This window comes from Debaryomyces hansenii, assembly GCF_000006445.2.
Source record: "Debaryomyces hansenii CBS767 chromosome G complete sequence".
Lineage (NCBI taxonomy): Eukaryota > Fungi > Ascomycota > Pichiomycetes > Serinales > Debaryomycetaceae > Debaryomyces > Debaryomyces hansenii.
The window spans coordinates 1,190,573-1,206,611 of NC_006049.2; the positions used below are offsets into that span (position 1 = coordinate 1,190,573).

Genomic DNA, 16,039 nt, shown 5'->3' on the forward strand with positions numbered 1-16,039 from the left:
TATCAATCTTGTTTAGCAAAGCCAGCTTCTGTATCTAAACTTCTATACATATTTTTAGAAATTTTAGTAGTCAACAAACGATAACTGAATGCTAATACAATTGCACTTGTAAGGGTACAGGCAAGACCCATGTAAGTTAAAAACAACGAGTAGGACATGGCAATAAATTTAAGTGGGAATCTGTAGAAACCGTCTGAGAATGGCAAGCCGTTATTAGCAAATTGTTCGGCTTGTGATCCATAGTTCTTCAACCCATCTAACCACCTGACGGCAAAGTTAAGTGTTAAATAGTTTCCAATCACCACTCTCGTAGTATTAGTGCTTGCTGACCAAGCAACGGCACTTATGACTGTGTTTTGTTCAGGAATGTTGTTCGATGGTTTGGTTACCATAAGGTTCATGGAGCTGTCGACATCCAAATGTGAATCGTGAATTTCACCTCTGAAGTTAAATGTCAAAGGAACATAGGCTCCACCCTTTTCGAGATAGTATGGTTCACTGCTCAATGGAATACGGCAACTAAATGGCGCATCTTCATGGATGTACAATTGAAACAAGTGGAATAATTCATCAGTAAATCCAATAGTACAGTTCACATCCTCATTAACTCCGTATTTAAGGGAAAATGGCTTACCTGTTTCCTGACAATTTGGAAATGGTACGTATATGATTTTTTCTTTATCATCGAAGTTATGTTCACCGTTTTCAATGTTTCTTGAAATACAATCTATGAATACTTCTTGGCCTTGTTCATATGGTTTAATCTCTAAAGGGATTTCCCCCTTTCTGTCCAATGGAAAAAATTGTCCGAAAGCATATTGTGCTAATGCTAGCCCACTGAGTATATGTAAAAGCTTCATTATTATTTATAAAAGATACAATCCAATAATTATTAGAATGAAATCAACTATTTAGATTGCGTATAGGTTTGATGATCAGTGAAAAATTCCGCGTCTACACAATATGCACGTCCGTTTCTAGAAAAAAATCTATTCGATATAATACAACAACTATAATACAATCCTATCTATTTTACCCTTGAGTACACCAACCCATCTGCACAAAGAATTCGTAGATCTTAGACGCCTTGTTGACATCTATTTTCAACGATTGTCTAGCATCTTTTTTCTTAAGAATACCGTTGTTTTTCACTGCTTCCTTCATCAATTGATTCTTAATAGCAAGATAAGGTTTTGGTAGGATCCTCAAGGTAGCACACAACTGTTTTTCTTCGTTCGAAAGCAATTCGAAATCTGCAGCATGTGAAATATCCAAAGGCGCCCTTGTGTTGCCAATTTTTGGCTTGAATTCTGGTTGAGGGGAGTTCGCCAACGAGTGGCTTTTGCGCCCATTGGCAGGAATTGGAGTGTGTCCGCCCATCGCCCCCGAATTCCTTCCATTTAATCCAGCACCATTGCCCATTCTTTGGTAATGTGCCATTCTGATCAACTTGTCCTTTTCGAACTTACCACCATCCTCAATGGTAGTGATCCCGTTACGTCTCCAGTGTTGCAACTGCAGTATTCTAATACGGCACTTAAGTTCAGTGAGGATGTCTCTACTAAAGTCATTGAAATCCTCGGGAGTGAGGATCCTGATTAATGCATTGATCTTTTTCAAGAGATCCTTTTCCTCTTTCGATTTCCGTTTATCTATACTGATGTTTTTACGGTATTCCAATAAATTGTTTAAAAGAAGAACGCGCTTTCTCTCGGCTCTCGTGGTTAACCGTGAATTGTAGATATCCAAAATGGTCAACTTCACCTCGATATCTCCAAGCGAGTCTTCGGGATCGAATACCATGTCCTTGACAGGCACCTCTGCGTCGTTTTCGGCCTCGACATCAAACTCAAGTCTACCGGGCATAAACCCTTGGATTTCGTGACATAAGGGCACGGATGCCACTGATTTCGATTTGGGTGGTGGCAAGGGCATGTTTTTACGAAACTGCAACCTCTCCTTCCGTTGTTCCAAGAACTTGCTGGGAGTGATATCACTGAAATCTTTGTCCATTTCGGGCAACGGATATTCCTTCGAGTTCAAATAGATATCAAAGTAATGGTTCTTGACCTCATCCTTCGACCTGTTGCCAATATGATCGGCAATATCCTGCCAGTTTCCCAACCCAAACGTCTCACAACCCTGCACCAAAAGCAACTCCTCGTCCGCACCCCAGTCCTTATCAAATATCGGATACGTATTCTGTTCGATTACTTGGTAATCGTGCCATGGTTTGTGGTCGCCCGTAGCCGATCCTGATGCAAAACACGGAACACATAAGTCGTAGTCCGCACATATGGCACATTGGATCCGTATCCGGTTGGTGCAATCCGACGAACACACGTCACAATGATATAGTCTCGTTTTGGTCTCCATTCCTGTCCCTATATTCTTCTGTACTCTTTCTGTACTTGTTCTGTACTTGTTCTGTACTCGTTCGATACTCGTTCGATACTCTGTTACGCCTCTACCGTCTGTTTCTATGTCAATCTGTCCTCAAGTAGCCTTTTCGTCAATACTAGTATTCCAGAATAATACCTTACCACTCAATACTAACCGTCTGTCCAAACTAGCCGATATTTTTCCGTTATCAGAATTGATCAAACGTGTGCTATCAACAATACCAATATTACCGCCAACACTAACAATGCCAATAATAAGTCAATATATCCTCGTTCTTTCCCAGAAAAGCTCCTAGATGTATTAACGCTAATGTATACGTTGTATAGACCCTTTCGTCTACTAAATATACCTATGATGCCGTTTGCAACACTATGATAATGCAATCTTAACTGTACGCTCACTACTATAATAGCCATAGTTAACTGTCAGATTATCCGCGAGTCATATATTGGGGTTTTGTGTAATATATTATTAACTCCGAGAAAAAACCTTCGGGTTTACGCCCTGTATATCGCGTGATGTGGGAAATTAAACCAGTCACATCCTCTCGTGACCATTTGAAACCATTTTCCTGTGTATAGACCAGATGACACAAACTCCCGCAAAGTCCAAAATTTTTCACATTTTCCACCTTTTCCACTCACTGCAGCAGAGTAAAAGAGAAAAATCCTATACATTTTCTTCGGTTATTATACTTTTTTGATCTATAATTACAAATACTAGTCAGCTAAGATGGTATGTACATATAAGAACACATTGTAAATAGGGATATACAACACGGATATTGATGACACACATATAATGCTAGAGGAGACGTGATAAGCGGACATAAAGAGAAATAAAATTTTGCATGAGTGGACAACAGCAACCTAATAGTATGGAAAGGACATAGAATGAAGCACGTAGTAATAGAGACGTGGAGAATGAATGAACAGGAAGAAGATAAATGATATAGGATAATCGATAGAGTAGACAAATATCGAATGGTGGAAAAAAGTCAGTCGACGTGAGAAGTGCATAGTGGTGGAAAATTTTGATAGTTTTTATAAATCTGGAGTCCATTACCTGTTTCTGTCTCACGGCTGCAATGCGTGTCAAAGAGACAACCGTTATATATCCCAGCAAGTGAAAAACATATACTAACAGAAGTTATAGGGTCGTGTTAGAACTAAAACTGTTAAGAGAGCCTCTAAGGTCGTGATTGAACGTTTCTACCCTAAATTAACTTTAGATTTCGAAACCAACAAGAGATTAACCTCTGAAATTGCTGTTATCCAATCTAAGAGATTAAGAAATAAGATTGCCGGTTACACCACCCACTTGATGAAGCGTATTCAAAAGGGTCCAGTTAGAGGTATTTCTTTCAAGTTACAAGAAGAAGAAAGAGAAAGAAAGGATCAATACGTTCCAGAAGTTTCTGCTTTAGACTTGTCCCACACCAACGGTCAATTAGAAGTTGACTCTGAAACTGCTGATTTAGTCAAGACCTTAGGTTTCAAAATTCCAATCCAAACCGTTGCTATCTCTGCTCAAAGAGGTCCAAGACGTTTCGTTAAGAGAAACTAAATGGATAGATAATGTATTTAGTGTATTATCTTTTTATGTGCAATTAATAAAAAAGAACTCGTTTTAAATATTACACAGTGCTGTACAATATATAACTATGTTTATTAGAGACAATGTAGTAGTTAGGTAATATCGCTGAGAAACTCGTTGGTGAGGACATGAATTCTTTTCACCTTGTCGTCGAAGTCGCCTCGAGCTGTCTCCAAAGATGATGCGTAGTCGTTGATGGTGTCATTAAGATAATGGAACCTCTGCAACAAAACGAGTCTATTCACCACCAATCTTTCTATTAGTCTCCTCTGGGCGTCAGCGTTTTCTAACCCCTTTGCAGCCCATTCTTGGAAGGTCATGCCTAGCGAAAGCTCGTTCTGGAGCGCATAAGTTTTGAGTGCTTCATCGAATGTTTCGTCTTCAACACTACAGCTTAGTGGGGCTCGATTGGTCTCGAATTTAGTTGCAGCTAAAATACCCATATGATTGTCAGTGTCAAATTCCGCCGGTTCTGGTTGCATCTCATGTTTCAACGGTGACAAATGGAGCTTTTCTTGTTTTGTTCTGATTGGTGAAAGTGGCCTTTCTAAGGTTAACGTGGAGTCAAATGTGTCGTTCTTGCAATCGGAGCTTCCATTAGGGTTAGCCAAGAGCTTATTCAACATATCTTTACGCCTGACAGCTTTGGCAGGAGATAATTCGTTCTCACCTAGATCATATCCTGACACCCCACCTAATTCATACTTGATCTGCTTATGCGCCGGAGTCGACGTTGCAAATGAATGATTCGATTGTTTTATCTCGTCCATATCATGACTTATCTGTTTATTCGTTGGGATTTCCATATTGTTACTAATGATATTTAAAAAGAAAACTACTATAGCGGCTATTTGGGTGCAAGTATATTTCGCAGCTTTTAAATATTAGTCTATAAATGAAACTAAAAATCTTAATTACTTAGAATTCTTGAACAATTTACAATTCAATGTGTCCGTGGTGTTTCGGTTATTGTTCGTACGGTGACCTAGTTATCTATTGTGACATTCTCATCCTCTTCATCTGTTTCATTATCGCTTTCATTATCATCATCATTATTCTCATCATCACTAACAAATACACTCGCATCGAAATAAAGAGAAGGATTTAATCCAGATATGTTAGCAGATTTTGCCTCTCCATCCAATAAAAGCTCACTCATGATTTTGCCTGTGCCCGGAGCATTATTGATACCCCAGCATGAATGGCCTGATGCCAAATATAATCTTTCGACATTTGTTTCCCCGATTAACGGGCCACTTGATGACGGAACATCTAACACTGGCAAATAACAAGCCTGTCTTTTTAAAATGTGACCTCTGCTTAAATTTGGCGAAATTTTACTCACTTGCTTGAATAGCTCATCACATTTAGATTTGACGACCTCGACATCATCAGTTGTTTCAGGAACATCGACTGCAGAATCCCCTTCTCCACAAACATACACTTCGTCTTGTCTAGCATAGATTTCCGGTGATATGTAGGACCGTGGGCCCGTTTTAAGTTCTGTGAATATGGCAAATGGTGAAACAGGTTGGTCTTCAAAAGGTGATATGGTGATGGAATGTGCTCTCAATCCGGAGATTGGACAGTCAGGTAATATTTTCGACGTCCATGGGCCCACAGAGAGTACAATTTGGTCACCTTGTAAGGTCACTATCTTATCTTCACTTGATTTAAGACTGGTGGGTCTATATTTAATCCCGGTTGCTACACCAGTCTCCATTGAATATGTAATTTCGCTTACCTTACCAAGAATTAACTCAAGGCTTCCCTTACTCTCTTCTTCCGCTTTCTTCAACATAAACGATGTAAATTTATATGGATGAACTTGTCCCGTTGTATCAGTATCCCCCAACATCGAACAGCTATCGATTATTTTATCATTTATCCAATTCAAATCCTTTGGTAATTTGGATCTTGACCTCGGACTCGACGAACTAAAGGAATTCTTTGTGGCTTTAGCATTCTTTTTTCTTGGAATAGTCAGTTCGCCATCTTCTTTATCTGCCTGATCCGTAGCTTCTTCTGGTATTTTAGTTATATCTCCCTCCAACGATACAGTCGTCAATCTTCTATATCCCCATTCTTCACTTCCGTTATATAAATCACTCAATTCCTGATGCAATTCGAAAGATAATGGTACTATTTGTTGCGGAAATGCCCACAAAGCTAATAATCCTCCTGCTTTACCACTAGCTCCACCTGCAACTCTCTTGCTTTCAATTATAGTGATATGGTATTTACTAGGATCAAACTTTTTATGCTTAACAATATAATAAGCCGTACATACACCAATGATACCAGCACCTACAATGATGATATGTTTTTTCCCTTCATGTTCTCCTGAAGGAACAGAATTAAATTGCAAGTATTCTGACATGCTATATTTATTCCTTATTCTCCTAGTATTCCACTTGAATGGTCCGCAATAAATATACTTATATATATTTTAAAGCAATTAATCAGAACAATCAGCTCATTTTTTGATTTGAGTATTTTGTGTAATTAGTAACCGGCATGCATTTTTTGCAATCAACTAAGCTTATATTGTTATAACTACAAAATATATGTATGGGAGATCCTAACTATGACAATCTAACATTTCGGACATCAAATCTGAATGTAATATATAGGTGAACAAAGCTATTCAGACTTTGTATGCGTAATTAAGCCTTTATCTTTCTTGAAAACTGTTTCAGTCAATAACTTCACCAACTTGGTTAATTGGAAGGTGAATAAGGTTAGCACCATGACTATTATTGTTAATATCAATTTTTCATTTCGCGTCCATAAATCGTAGTCAAAAAAATGGATTTCATCCTTCTTTTTATTTTCCATGTATCTGTTTATGGTATTTCTGTCCGGAGACCAGTAGGGTTCTATCGTTTGATGAAACCTGTCATTTCTTTCAATTTCTAATTCACGCGATGGATCATTAACCAAATCATGGAAAATTTGGTATTTGTCGGGTTGGGACTCGACCACCATATTTGGAATCGGGTGCACATTTTGGGGCATGTCCGATGTGAGAATGATAGTATAATGCGGCGATGGAAGCTTTCTTATAATCTTTCTAATAAGCTCATCGTGTTCTCGTATCACCGAATATCTCAACTCCAAGTCGCTTCTTGGTGGGAGCTCACTGAGATCAATCTTTATAACTCTGGTTCTTGTGTCTATATAGTTCCCCACTTCTTGATCATCGTCATGAACCACATTCATAGTTTCCGCATGGCAGGTACTAATAATGTACTGCTCAATAAAGTCCAAATCCAAAGCGCCTCTGACCCAGGGTATTCCTACTACACTCGAAGCCATGGCGATGTATCTTCTCAAAAACGGCCAATTATCTGCCTCATTCACGGTCATATCTTCCAAAACTAATCCTGGTTGATTTATAACCAAATATTCATCGGAACTGCATTCTGTGACTAATCGTTTGATCAAATTGGTAGCCAGTTCTGGTGCCTGTGGGCCGCTACCATTGAGTTCTTCTTTCAACCCTTTTGCCAACCGATGAGATGCTACTAACACTGGAACAGCACTAAATGAAGCAACTAACTGAGTAATGGCTACTAGCGCTACTAATCGTCTTATACTGATAAACATTCCTATAGATACGACACGTAAGGGTTAGTCTTCATTACACGTTTTAAATTTGTCTTGATCTAACGTTTCCGGGATCACGTGAGTTGGCTGTATAGTGTTTCAATATTGTTGCAATCGTCTGCAAAATGATATAAGTGTTCCAAGACCAGAGGGTTATTCTCTGTATAAATAGCTAGATGTATTGTTAGTTTTCATAGTTGAATGTTTTGTAACTAATAAGTGAAAAAATGCAAATAGTTATAAGGCTATATTTCTTAATTTTAGCGATAAATGCTACATATATAGCAAAAATAGAATATATATACGTTCAGCGAATACCTAAATCTAATGAAATAACTTACAATGGGCAATATAAATTCAATGAAACATTTGCTACCGAAATATTAGACAAACATAATGCCAAAAGAAAATTGCATGGAGCTCAGTTACTACATTGGAATTCGACGGTATTTGAATATGCCGCAAAATATGCCGAAGAGTATGATTGCTCAGGAATACTAACTCATAGTGGAGGTAAGTATGGAGAGAATCTTGCTATCGGCTACACCGTTGATGGGTCTATTAACGCATGGTATAACGAAGGCAAGACGTATATATATGGGCTGGAAAATACCTACAATCATTTTACCGCATTAGTATGGAATTCAACAAGTCAAGTAGGATGTGCGTACAAATATTGTAGTCCAACATGGGGAACGTATATTGTTTGTTCCTACTACACTGCTGGTAATGTGATAGGTCAATCTTCGAAAAATGTGTTTCCACTTATTTAGTTACTTAGAGATATAACCTATATATTGCATAATATCTTGCTGTCAATATCAGTATAATTTTCGAAGAAAGAGACAAATAAATCGCATAATCTAACAACATCGTATGTTCCACCCGTTTCTCTAATCGAATGCATTGATAATTGAGGATTACCCAAATCTAAGGTCCTGATACCCAACTTTGCGGCAAGAATAGGACCAATCGTCGATCCACAAGGTGAATCATTTCTGACAACAAATAATTGTAAGGGAACTTTCGCCAATGTTGCGCACTTCTTTAGCAAGACAATACCAGGCGAATTAGTTGCATATCTTTGATTGGCATTAATTTTAATAACAGGACCCAAGTTAATTTGAGGTCTGTTTTGACCCTCGTAGAATTCACCATAATTTGGGTGCACACCATGGGCCATATCAGAGGATAATAAGAAGGATCTTGACATCGTTTCATGGAAGTACTCAACTGACACACCTTTATCAGCCAGGTTACTGAAATCAATCTTGGTCAATCTTTGAATTATATCGGGCAAGAAGGTAGAGTCTGCGCCCTGGGCAGACATCGACCCGATTTCCTCATGGTCAAATAGAGAGATTAATTGAATACCTTTTTGCTCTGACAAATTTTCTCCCGATCTGATCAATCCGTCCATAGCACAGTAACACGAAGTCAAGTTGTCTAATCTTGGGGAAAAAATAAACTCGTCGTTCAATCCTCCAAGAGTAGGTTTCTGGTGGTCAAACAACACTAATTCAAAATCTTCGATTTGGATGGGTTCAACATCACATTCTTTTGCAATTAACTCGATCAACGACTTGTTGTGTCTTTGGATCACCGACTGAACCGATTCAAATTGTTCTGGAGATAACTGTAAATCTGGGTCGTCTGCACAGCTCTTCGAGTCCTTAGTACTTTCAGCTTCGTTTTTGTCCAATGCCACTTGCCCCGCAATAGGTACCAACTTGGTCTCCTTGTTAAATTCGAACTTGGTATTTACTTCTCGGTGCAAATGGATAGCTAGCGTAGGAATTCTTAAAAGAGGTTTATCGATCTTGATCAATTTTGGAACATACTGACCGGTTTTAGTGTCGTTAACATAGACCCTTCCCGCAATCGACAAATCTCTGTCAAACCACGAGTGGGCAATGAGTCCACCGTATTGCTCAACCCCAACCTGAATAAATCCTTCACTATTTTTTTTGGAAATTGGCTTGATTCTAAGACATGGTGAATCGGTATGCGCTCCGACGATAGAAATCCCGTTTCCATTGGCAAATTTGTCTCCAATTGTAAACCCAATCAACGAAGATCCGTTCCTGGTAACAAAATATTTCCCTCCTTTCTTCAATTGAGCTTCTTTCCAGTTGGATCTTTCCTGGATCTCCTTGAATCCAGCATTACGCAAACCGACTTTTACTGTATCTACTGCATGATATGGTGTTGGTGAATTATTGACGAAGTTAACAAACTCCTGCGCTTTCTCTAATGCTCTTGTATCTGCCATTGTGCAACTAAAAGCTCTTATATTTGATGCATAGATCAAGTTATATCAAACGGTGTTTTTTTGTGTTATGTTCAATTGAGGAAGGCCGAAAACTACTAGAGATTCTTGAAAAACCATAAAAATGATAAGAATCCCACCTAAATATCCACTAAATATGCTTAATCGTTACAATTTGCTACATGTGATTAATCGGTACAAAAATGCATCCATTTTTGCTAATTAGATCTTCATAATACTCACATTGACCATATAGTATATAGTCTGTCATATTAAAGCATCTTGACAGATATTGACATCAAAAAAGGCACGTGAAAAGATGCAATTACTGCAACAAATTTTCAATACAAGTAGGTTTACAGCTGATGATTATTAGTGATATATTTGACTATTTCACCACAGTTGATAGTAAACGGCGTTGCAACCATCTTGTATTAGAAGCAGTAAGAGGGATTTAAAAATTTTCGTTGTACTTAAACCAACCTGGGAGAAGCAGAATAATCTTACTTTCAAATATCAGGACATAATTGTCAGGAAGAGGTATTTCAGTAATAATGTCTGAGATGCAAACTGTTAACAGCCACGGTAGCGTGGGCAGCACTAAATATCAGTGGGCTAGTGACGATTTGGAGTTATCGAAGACTCCAACAGTAGGAGATAATCATAACCAGGTGACGGATGACTTGAACAGAAGTTTATCCACAAGACAAATCAATATGATAGCTATTGCAGGAGTTATTGGAACAGGTCTTTACTTAGGTACAGGAAAAGCGTTAGCGAATGGTGGGCCGTTATCGTTGTTGATCTGTTATTCACTTATAGGGGGAGTGGTATACTTAACCATGTTGTCATTGGGAGAGATGGCGACGTACATGCCGATTTCTGGTTCATTTGCAACATATGCGAAGAGATTTGGAAGTGATAGTTTCGGTTTTGCGGTATTGATAAACTACTGGTTTAACGATGCGGTTTCGGTCGCTAGTGACTTGACGGCATTGCAGTTGGTTATGGAATATTGGACCGATTTCCATTTCTGGATCATCTCGTTGATCTTTTGGTTCTTTGTTTTATTTTTGAACGTCTTTCACGTTAGATTTTATGGTGAGAGTGAATATTGGCTAGCATTATTGAAGGTATTATCGATCTTGATTTTCTTTATCATGAGCATTGTGGCCAACGCGGGCCACAATACGATGCACGAGTACATTGGGTTTCAATACTGGTCTCGTGGAGACGCTCCATTTGTTGACGGGTTTAGAGGGTTCGCTAAAACGTTCGTCACGGCAGCATTTGCGTATGGGGGCACTGAGTCGATTACTCTTACGGCTGGGGAACAAAAGAATCCAGTCAAATCGATGCCAAAAGTGATCAAAACAGTATTTTGGCGTATTTTGATTTTCTACGTGTTTTCCGTCTTCTTTATTGGAATGAACGTTCCTTACGATTATCCCGATTTGTCAAATAGTGATGTTACAACATCGCCATTCACATTAGTTTTTCAATTGGTGGGAGCAAAGGCTGGAGGTTCATTTATGAATGCAGTTATTTTGACCTCTGTCATTTCAGCATGTAATCATGCTTTATTCGCAGGGTCTCGTTTGGCCTATACATTGGGTACTGAAGGATATATCCCTAAGGTTTTCACTCGTGTGAATCGTTTTAAGATACCGTACGTTGGGGTTCTTGCTACTTGGTTTGCAGGAGGCTTGTGCTTTGGTTCCTCATTTATTGGGGCCGGTACGTTATGGTCATGGTTACAGTCTATAGTTGGTGTTAGTAATCAAATTGCATGGTGGTCGATTGCTGTTACAAGTCTTAGGTTCCGTAAAGGTTTAGAGAAACAAGGTAAAACTCATCAATTAACCTATACAAATTGGACTTATCCGTATGGCCCATGGTTTGTACTTATCTTTGTTACATTTATTATTCTTGTTCAAGGTTGGTCAACATTTTCACCTTGGAACGTATCAGATTTTTTCTCGACCTATCTTGAAGTAGGTGTCTTCCCATTAACATTTGTACTCTGGTGGTTATACAAAAAAGGAAAGGACAGATTTGTCAAATACGAAGAAATGGATTTTGAGACTGACAGATATTTGGAGACAGAAGAGGAATTGGCACAAAATTTTTACGAAGAAGGATTAAAAGGATGGGAAAAATTCAAGTATAACTTTGTTGATAATTTCTTATGATTTAGCATTTGCATGTATAGTAGTATTAGTATTTTTATAGAGGTTATGGATGATTTGGCATTGATTGATACTGTAGGAATTTGACATTAGCGATTAGTAGACAAGGTTAATTTGCACTTCTTTCAAAAAAAAGAATGCGCAAACCCGGAATCGAACCGGGGGCCCAACGATGGCAACGTTGGATTTTACCACTAAACCATTTGCGCGTTTTGTTTTGCTTCTAAATATGTCAAGCCGTACACATGCTAGGTACTTATATAAAACCTTATAATGTTGCAGAGAGTGTTCGAAAGGGTTAGCGTAAGTATCATTTTCCTCACTTTTCTTTGTATAATCAAGACTTATTTCCTTTATAATGGTAGTAAAAACGGCAATTATTTTTGATTGTCTATTAATACAAGAAGTTAGTTAGTAGATACTCCATAATGATTGAAGTGTTGGTCTAAGGAATTACCTTTTTTACAATACGCTTACAGTTACTAGTAATCACGATTTAATTCGATTAACATACAGAGATCAACATATTATACAATATTATATACAATTAAATAACTACTTGAACTTCAAAGTCTTCTTCTAGCTCAGTATCGCCTACAACATCATCCAAATTTAACTCTTCGTCATCAAATATTAGTTTTACAGTTTTCATATTAACTTCTGATTCTTTTATGCCCTTTGTTTTCAAAAAGTACAGTAACAATTTCCGAATCTGTGTAGCTGGCGATACCTGAACCTCGATTCTTTTATTATCCTTCCCCTTGAGTCCTATGACAAAATAGCTCTCATTATCCTCCTCATCTAAATCAATAACAATTGGTCTAGAAGATATGCTTTTAGTCTCACCAATGTCACTTGCATCATACATGCTGGTATCATCGTGTTCTTGTTCATCGATTTGCTCTATTTCATCTGTCAAGTCTGTGATTTTCTTGAGCGACGAAGCACTTGTTTCAAACTCAGAATATGTGCTGGTAAAAGTTTCTAAATTTGATTTAGGAATAAGCAAACAGTATAAGTACGTAGAGGCTCTAGGACTCTTCTTCGCACCATTTAGAGTAACCGGTTGTACCCTCAACGTGCTTGGTTTAAAAAAGGGCTTGATTTCCATTCTCCCATCTATCCATATTACGGAAACGTCATCGCTCGTATATTCAACGCCCTTCTGAACCCTTAGGAAATATGAAATTATCGAATCTAGGGTTTTGGAAAACCTATTAGTTCCTTTCGTTCGAAAAGTAGAGTCAATATCTGTCCCATCTACCAATTTAGAAGTTACTTTTAATATATAATTTCTTTTACTTTCATTTTCATCCGTGAATTGATATCCTATATTTCCAGATTGTGAACCACTGGGTGTATGCGACCTGCGATATGACGGCTGCTGCAAAATCTCTAGATCATCATCATCATCTTCGATATCAAAACTATTCGCTTCTGACAGTCTTTCCAGTTTCATGTGCTTGGCCAATAATGCTTGTTTATCAAATACCGGTGGAGGTGTCACCGACCCCATTCTGTTAGGTAATGCCTTTTCTTTTCGATTCGGAGTCCTTGTCTTCGATCCTGTGATCTCCTCTATGTCTAAATATACATCCTCGTCAACTGGATCTGTAACATGTTGAATATTCAAGGCGGTATTTATCGTAATATCTTCATCTGTGGCATCTCGATGTGCATGTTTCAATTTCTTTGATTTCTTCTTCTTCTTCTTAATGCCTGGTTCGCCGAGTGCAAAGAAGTCATCTAGGATATCGTTCTTTCGTTTCTTAGCGCCTTCTTCCGGGATTACTTCTCTTTTTGCTTCTTTCTTCACTTCCTGTTTTATTTGCGATGATCTTCTAGAAGCACCATTTCGATCCTCTTTAATATCATTTTCATCAGTACTGGCTACCTCAATATGTATTGGCGACGAATTCTCGTCTATTATTTCATTTGAAGTGTAATATTCACTTGTACAATCAGCAGTATCCGACTGCATTGCTAATGAAGAGTTCTATTTAACTTATCAGATAATAGTATGGCACTTATATCTTGGTGTTTACAGGTTATCTCCTATTTACAGATTATGATTTTGTTTATCAAAACAAACACTATTCACTAGAGATCTCTTCTTTGATCAACACCGATTGAACAGCATATATTCTAGATGACGAATCGAGATGAATCAGGCTCCGAATTCCAAACGATTGCTGCCAATGCATCTTTGGGGGGTACCGTAGGGAGAAAAAATCAGGCCAAAACAAATATGGAGATAACCACTCCAGCGAGAGCTGCCACTGCTAATGGTAACTCTACTAAACAACTGATGAGAGATATTTCTTTTAAGCCTAGATTTCGATACAATTATGGATTCGATGAGAAGTTCTATGACTATGCATTAAAATACAAGGATGCATGGCAGGATAAACTATTTTATGTGGATGAAGATGCGATGATTGACGAATTTAGAACAGGCGACTTGAAGATTAAACAATTTCCGACAATTGATACGAATAGGTTGAAAATGAGTGATATCAAGCTGAAAAACCTCAGTGAAGCCGAAATCAATTCACAATTCGGTCTCAATAAAGATTTGTTACGATTGTGTGTCGTGAGAGATAAAGCGAAGAAAGAAACAAAGTTGCAATTCGGTGAAAGTATTGACTTGAACTCATCCTTGAAAAGAAACGGATTGGCATTGAATACTGGTGGACATGTAACTTCGATGAGTTGGTTGCCACAAAAGTTTAACGAAAATGGTGCAAGATACCAATATTTGGCTGTTTCTGTCATTAATAATGCTAATGGCTTGAAAGATACCATAAATAACCCCCAATTAAGCGTCTTTCATAACTCAGCGGGTAAGGATTCTTATAATGTTAAATCAGCAATACAAATATGGCAATACGATCTAATAGAGAACAAATTTGAATTGTATAAATTTCTTATAACGACTTCAATTGGCGTTTGCTCACGTTTGACATGGACTCCAATATATATTGGCGGAAATACAGATATACTAGGTGTATTATGTGGTACATTTACTGACGGTAAATTACATCTACTTAAAATTAAACAGAATACCAAGGATACCCCAGAATTATCGAAGCTAATGAAATCTTCGCTTTATTACGAAATAAAAGATCCAAGAGGGAATAATGATGAAGACACTGTGGGCATAACATGTTTTGACTTTTTAAATCACGAGAAAGTAATCGTTGGACTGTCCGTAGGATCAATAGCTGAATTCATTTTACCCTATTATACATCCGAGATAGACGATACCACCGAAGAAAATGACATAAACCAACCCTCATTTGTTCAAACAATTTCAGAAACACCATTGACTTCCATTTCAATTGCTAACCCAGGTGAACTGAGCTACTTTATTCTTATAAATACGTCAGGTAGTCAGAGCTTTGCCCTCGAATATGGTAACTTTCAACAAGGGAGAATAGAATCTTATCCGACTAATACTTTATTAAAGCCAATTTACAATCATAATTTAAAAGTTTTTCTTCTATCGGATGCTTGGGATAGTATAGGTTATAATTTTGTCAGACATCCACAAGAAAAGCCAAGTTCGGTACTAAAACTTGATGGAGTCGTTTCCTCGTTCCACTCATCTGAAGTAACTGGACATCCTCTCAACATTAGTGGGACAACGTTTGGCGAGATTCATATCGTTAATATATCGAGAAAGATTCTTAATGGTGCAAAAGCAACAAATAAGCTATTGATACCGCTAAGGTTGTGGAAATTACAATTAAATTCTGATAAAAAAACTTTGGAGTTGTCGGGTGACTACGAAATTGTACAGACTGACAAGTCAACAAAAATCAGTGTAACTCCACCTGATGTAATAATATCGTCTCTAGCATGGAATGAGAATTTGAATGGTAGCTCAATTTATACTGCCGCTACGGTAACTGGGTTATTAATATTGGAAAGATTAGATCCTAAATATAATAATAATTAAGTACTACTTAGA

General features: G+C 37.8%; 11 protein-coding genes and 1 non-coding gene across 12 annotated transcripts; 4 read left to right on the forward strand and 8 right to left on the reverse strand. All coding sequences in view use genetic code 12, as the record gives it.

The window, feature by feature from the left end:
• Window positions 1–2: 2 nt before the first annotated feature.
• DEHA2G14432g (DEHA2G14432p) lies at window positions 3–860 on the reverse strand (the record flags this gene model as incomplete). Its single annotated transcript, XM_462165.1, has 1 exon — window positions 3–860. The coding sequence occupies one exon, from the start codon at window positions 858–860 to the stop codon at window positions 3–5; it is 858 nt and encodes a 285-aa protein (XP_462165.1).
• Window positions 861–1,032: 172 nt separating this feature from the next.
• DEHA2G14454g (DEHA2G14454p) lies at window positions 1,033–2,376 on the reverse strand (the record flags this gene model as incomplete). The annotated part of the gene is made up of 1 exon (XM_462166.1): window positions 1,033–2,376. The coding sequence occupies one exon, from the start codon at window positions 2,374–2,376 to the stop codon at window positions 1,033–1,035; it is 1,344 nt and encodes a 447-aa protein (XP_462166.2).
• A 759-nt stretch (window positions 2,377–3,135) lies between these two features.
• DEHA2G14476g (40S ribosomal protein S17) lies at window positions 3,136–3,969 on the forward strand (the record flags this gene model as incomplete). Its single annotated transcript, XM_462170.2, has 2 exons — window positions 3,136–3,138; window positions 3,559–3,969. The coding sequence occupies 2 exons, from the start codon at window positions 3,136–3,138 to the stop codon at window positions 3,967–3,969; spliced, it is 414 nt and encodes a 137-aa protein (XP_462170.2).
• A 122-nt stretch (window positions 3,970–4,091) lies between these two features.
• DEHA2G14498g (DEHA2G14498p) lies at window positions 4,092–4,805 on the reverse strand (the record flags this gene model as incomplete). The annotated part of the gene is made up of 1 exon (XM_462171.1): window positions 4,092–4,805. The coding sequence occupies one exon, from the start codon at window positions 4,803–4,805 to the stop codon at window positions 4,092–4,094; it is 714 nt and encodes a 237-aa protein (XP_462171.1).
• Window positions 4,806–4,984: 179 nt separating this feature from the next.
• DEHA2G14520g (DEHA2G14520p) lies at window positions 4,985–6,379 on the reverse strand (the record flags this gene model as incomplete). Its single annotated transcript, XM_462172.1, has 1 exon — window positions 4,985–6,379. The coding sequence occupies one exon, from the start codon at window positions 6,377–6,379 to the stop codon at window positions 4,985–4,987; it is 1,395 nt and encodes a 464-aa protein (XP_462172.2).
• Window positions 6,380–6,642: 263 nt separating this feature from the next.
• DEHA2G14542g (DEHA2G14542p) lies at window positions 6,643–7,608 on the reverse strand (the record flags this gene model as incomplete). Its single annotated transcript, XM_462173.1, has 1 exon — window positions 6,643–7,608. One exon carries the CDS (start codon window positions 7,606–7,608, stop codon window positions 6,643–6,645), a length of 966 nt encoding a protein of 321 aa, XP_462173.2.
• A 227-nt stretch (window positions 7,609–7,835) lies between these two features.
• On the forward strand, window positions 7,836–8,381 carry DEHA2G14564g (DEHA2G14564p; the record flags this gene model as incomplete). Its single annotated transcript, XM_462174.1, has 1 exon — window positions 7,836–8,381. The coding sequence occupies one exon, from the start codon at window positions 7,836–7,838 to the stop codon at window positions 8,379–8,381; it is 546 nt and encodes a 181-aa protein (XP_462174.2).
• A 17-nt stretch (window positions 8,382–8,398) lies between these two features.
• DEHA2G14586g (DEHA2G14586p) lies at window positions 8,399–9,880 on the reverse strand (the record flags this gene model as incomplete). The annotated part of the gene is made up of 1 exon (XM_002770593.1): window positions 8,399–9,880. One exon carries the CDS (start codon window positions 9,878–9,880, stop codon window positions 8,399–8,401), a length of 1,482 nt encoding a protein of 493 aa, XP_002770639.1.
• A 551-nt stretch (window positions 9,881–10,431) lies between these two features.
• Window positions 10,432–12,069, forward strand: DEHA2G14608g (DEHA2G14608p; the record flags this gene model as incomplete). Its single annotated transcript, XM_002770594.1, has 1 exon — window positions 10,432–12,069. One exon carries the CDS (start codon window positions 10,432–10,434, stop codon window positions 12,067–12,069), a length of 1,638 nt encoding a protein of 545 aa, XP_002770640.1.
• A 135-nt stretch (window positions 12,070–12,204) lies between these two features.
• DEHA2G14630r lies at window positions 12,205–12,275 on the reverse strand. The gene has a single exon. It is a non-coding gene; the product is annotated as a tRNA-Gly (tRNA).
• Window positions 12,276–12,613: 338 nt separating this feature from the next.
• On the reverse strand, window positions 12,614–14,047 carry DEHA2G14652g (DEHA2G14652p; the record flags this gene model as incomplete). Its single annotated transcript, XM_002770595.1, has 1 exon — window positions 12,614–14,047. The coding sequence occupies one exon, from the start codon at window positions 14,045–14,047 to the stop codon at window positions 12,614–12,616; it is 1,434 nt and encodes a 477-aa protein (XP_002770641.1).
• Window positions 14,048–14,314: 267 nt separating this feature from the next.
• On the forward strand, window positions 14,315–16,027 carry DEHA2G14674g (DEHA2G14674p; the record flags this gene model as incomplete). Its single annotated transcript, XM_462178.1, has 1 exon — window positions 14,315–16,027. One exon carries the CDS (start codon window positions 14,315–14,317, stop codon window positions 16,025–16,027), a length of 1,713 nt encoding a protein of 570 aa, XP_462178.2.
• Window positions 16,028–16,039: the final 12 nt, after the last annotated feature.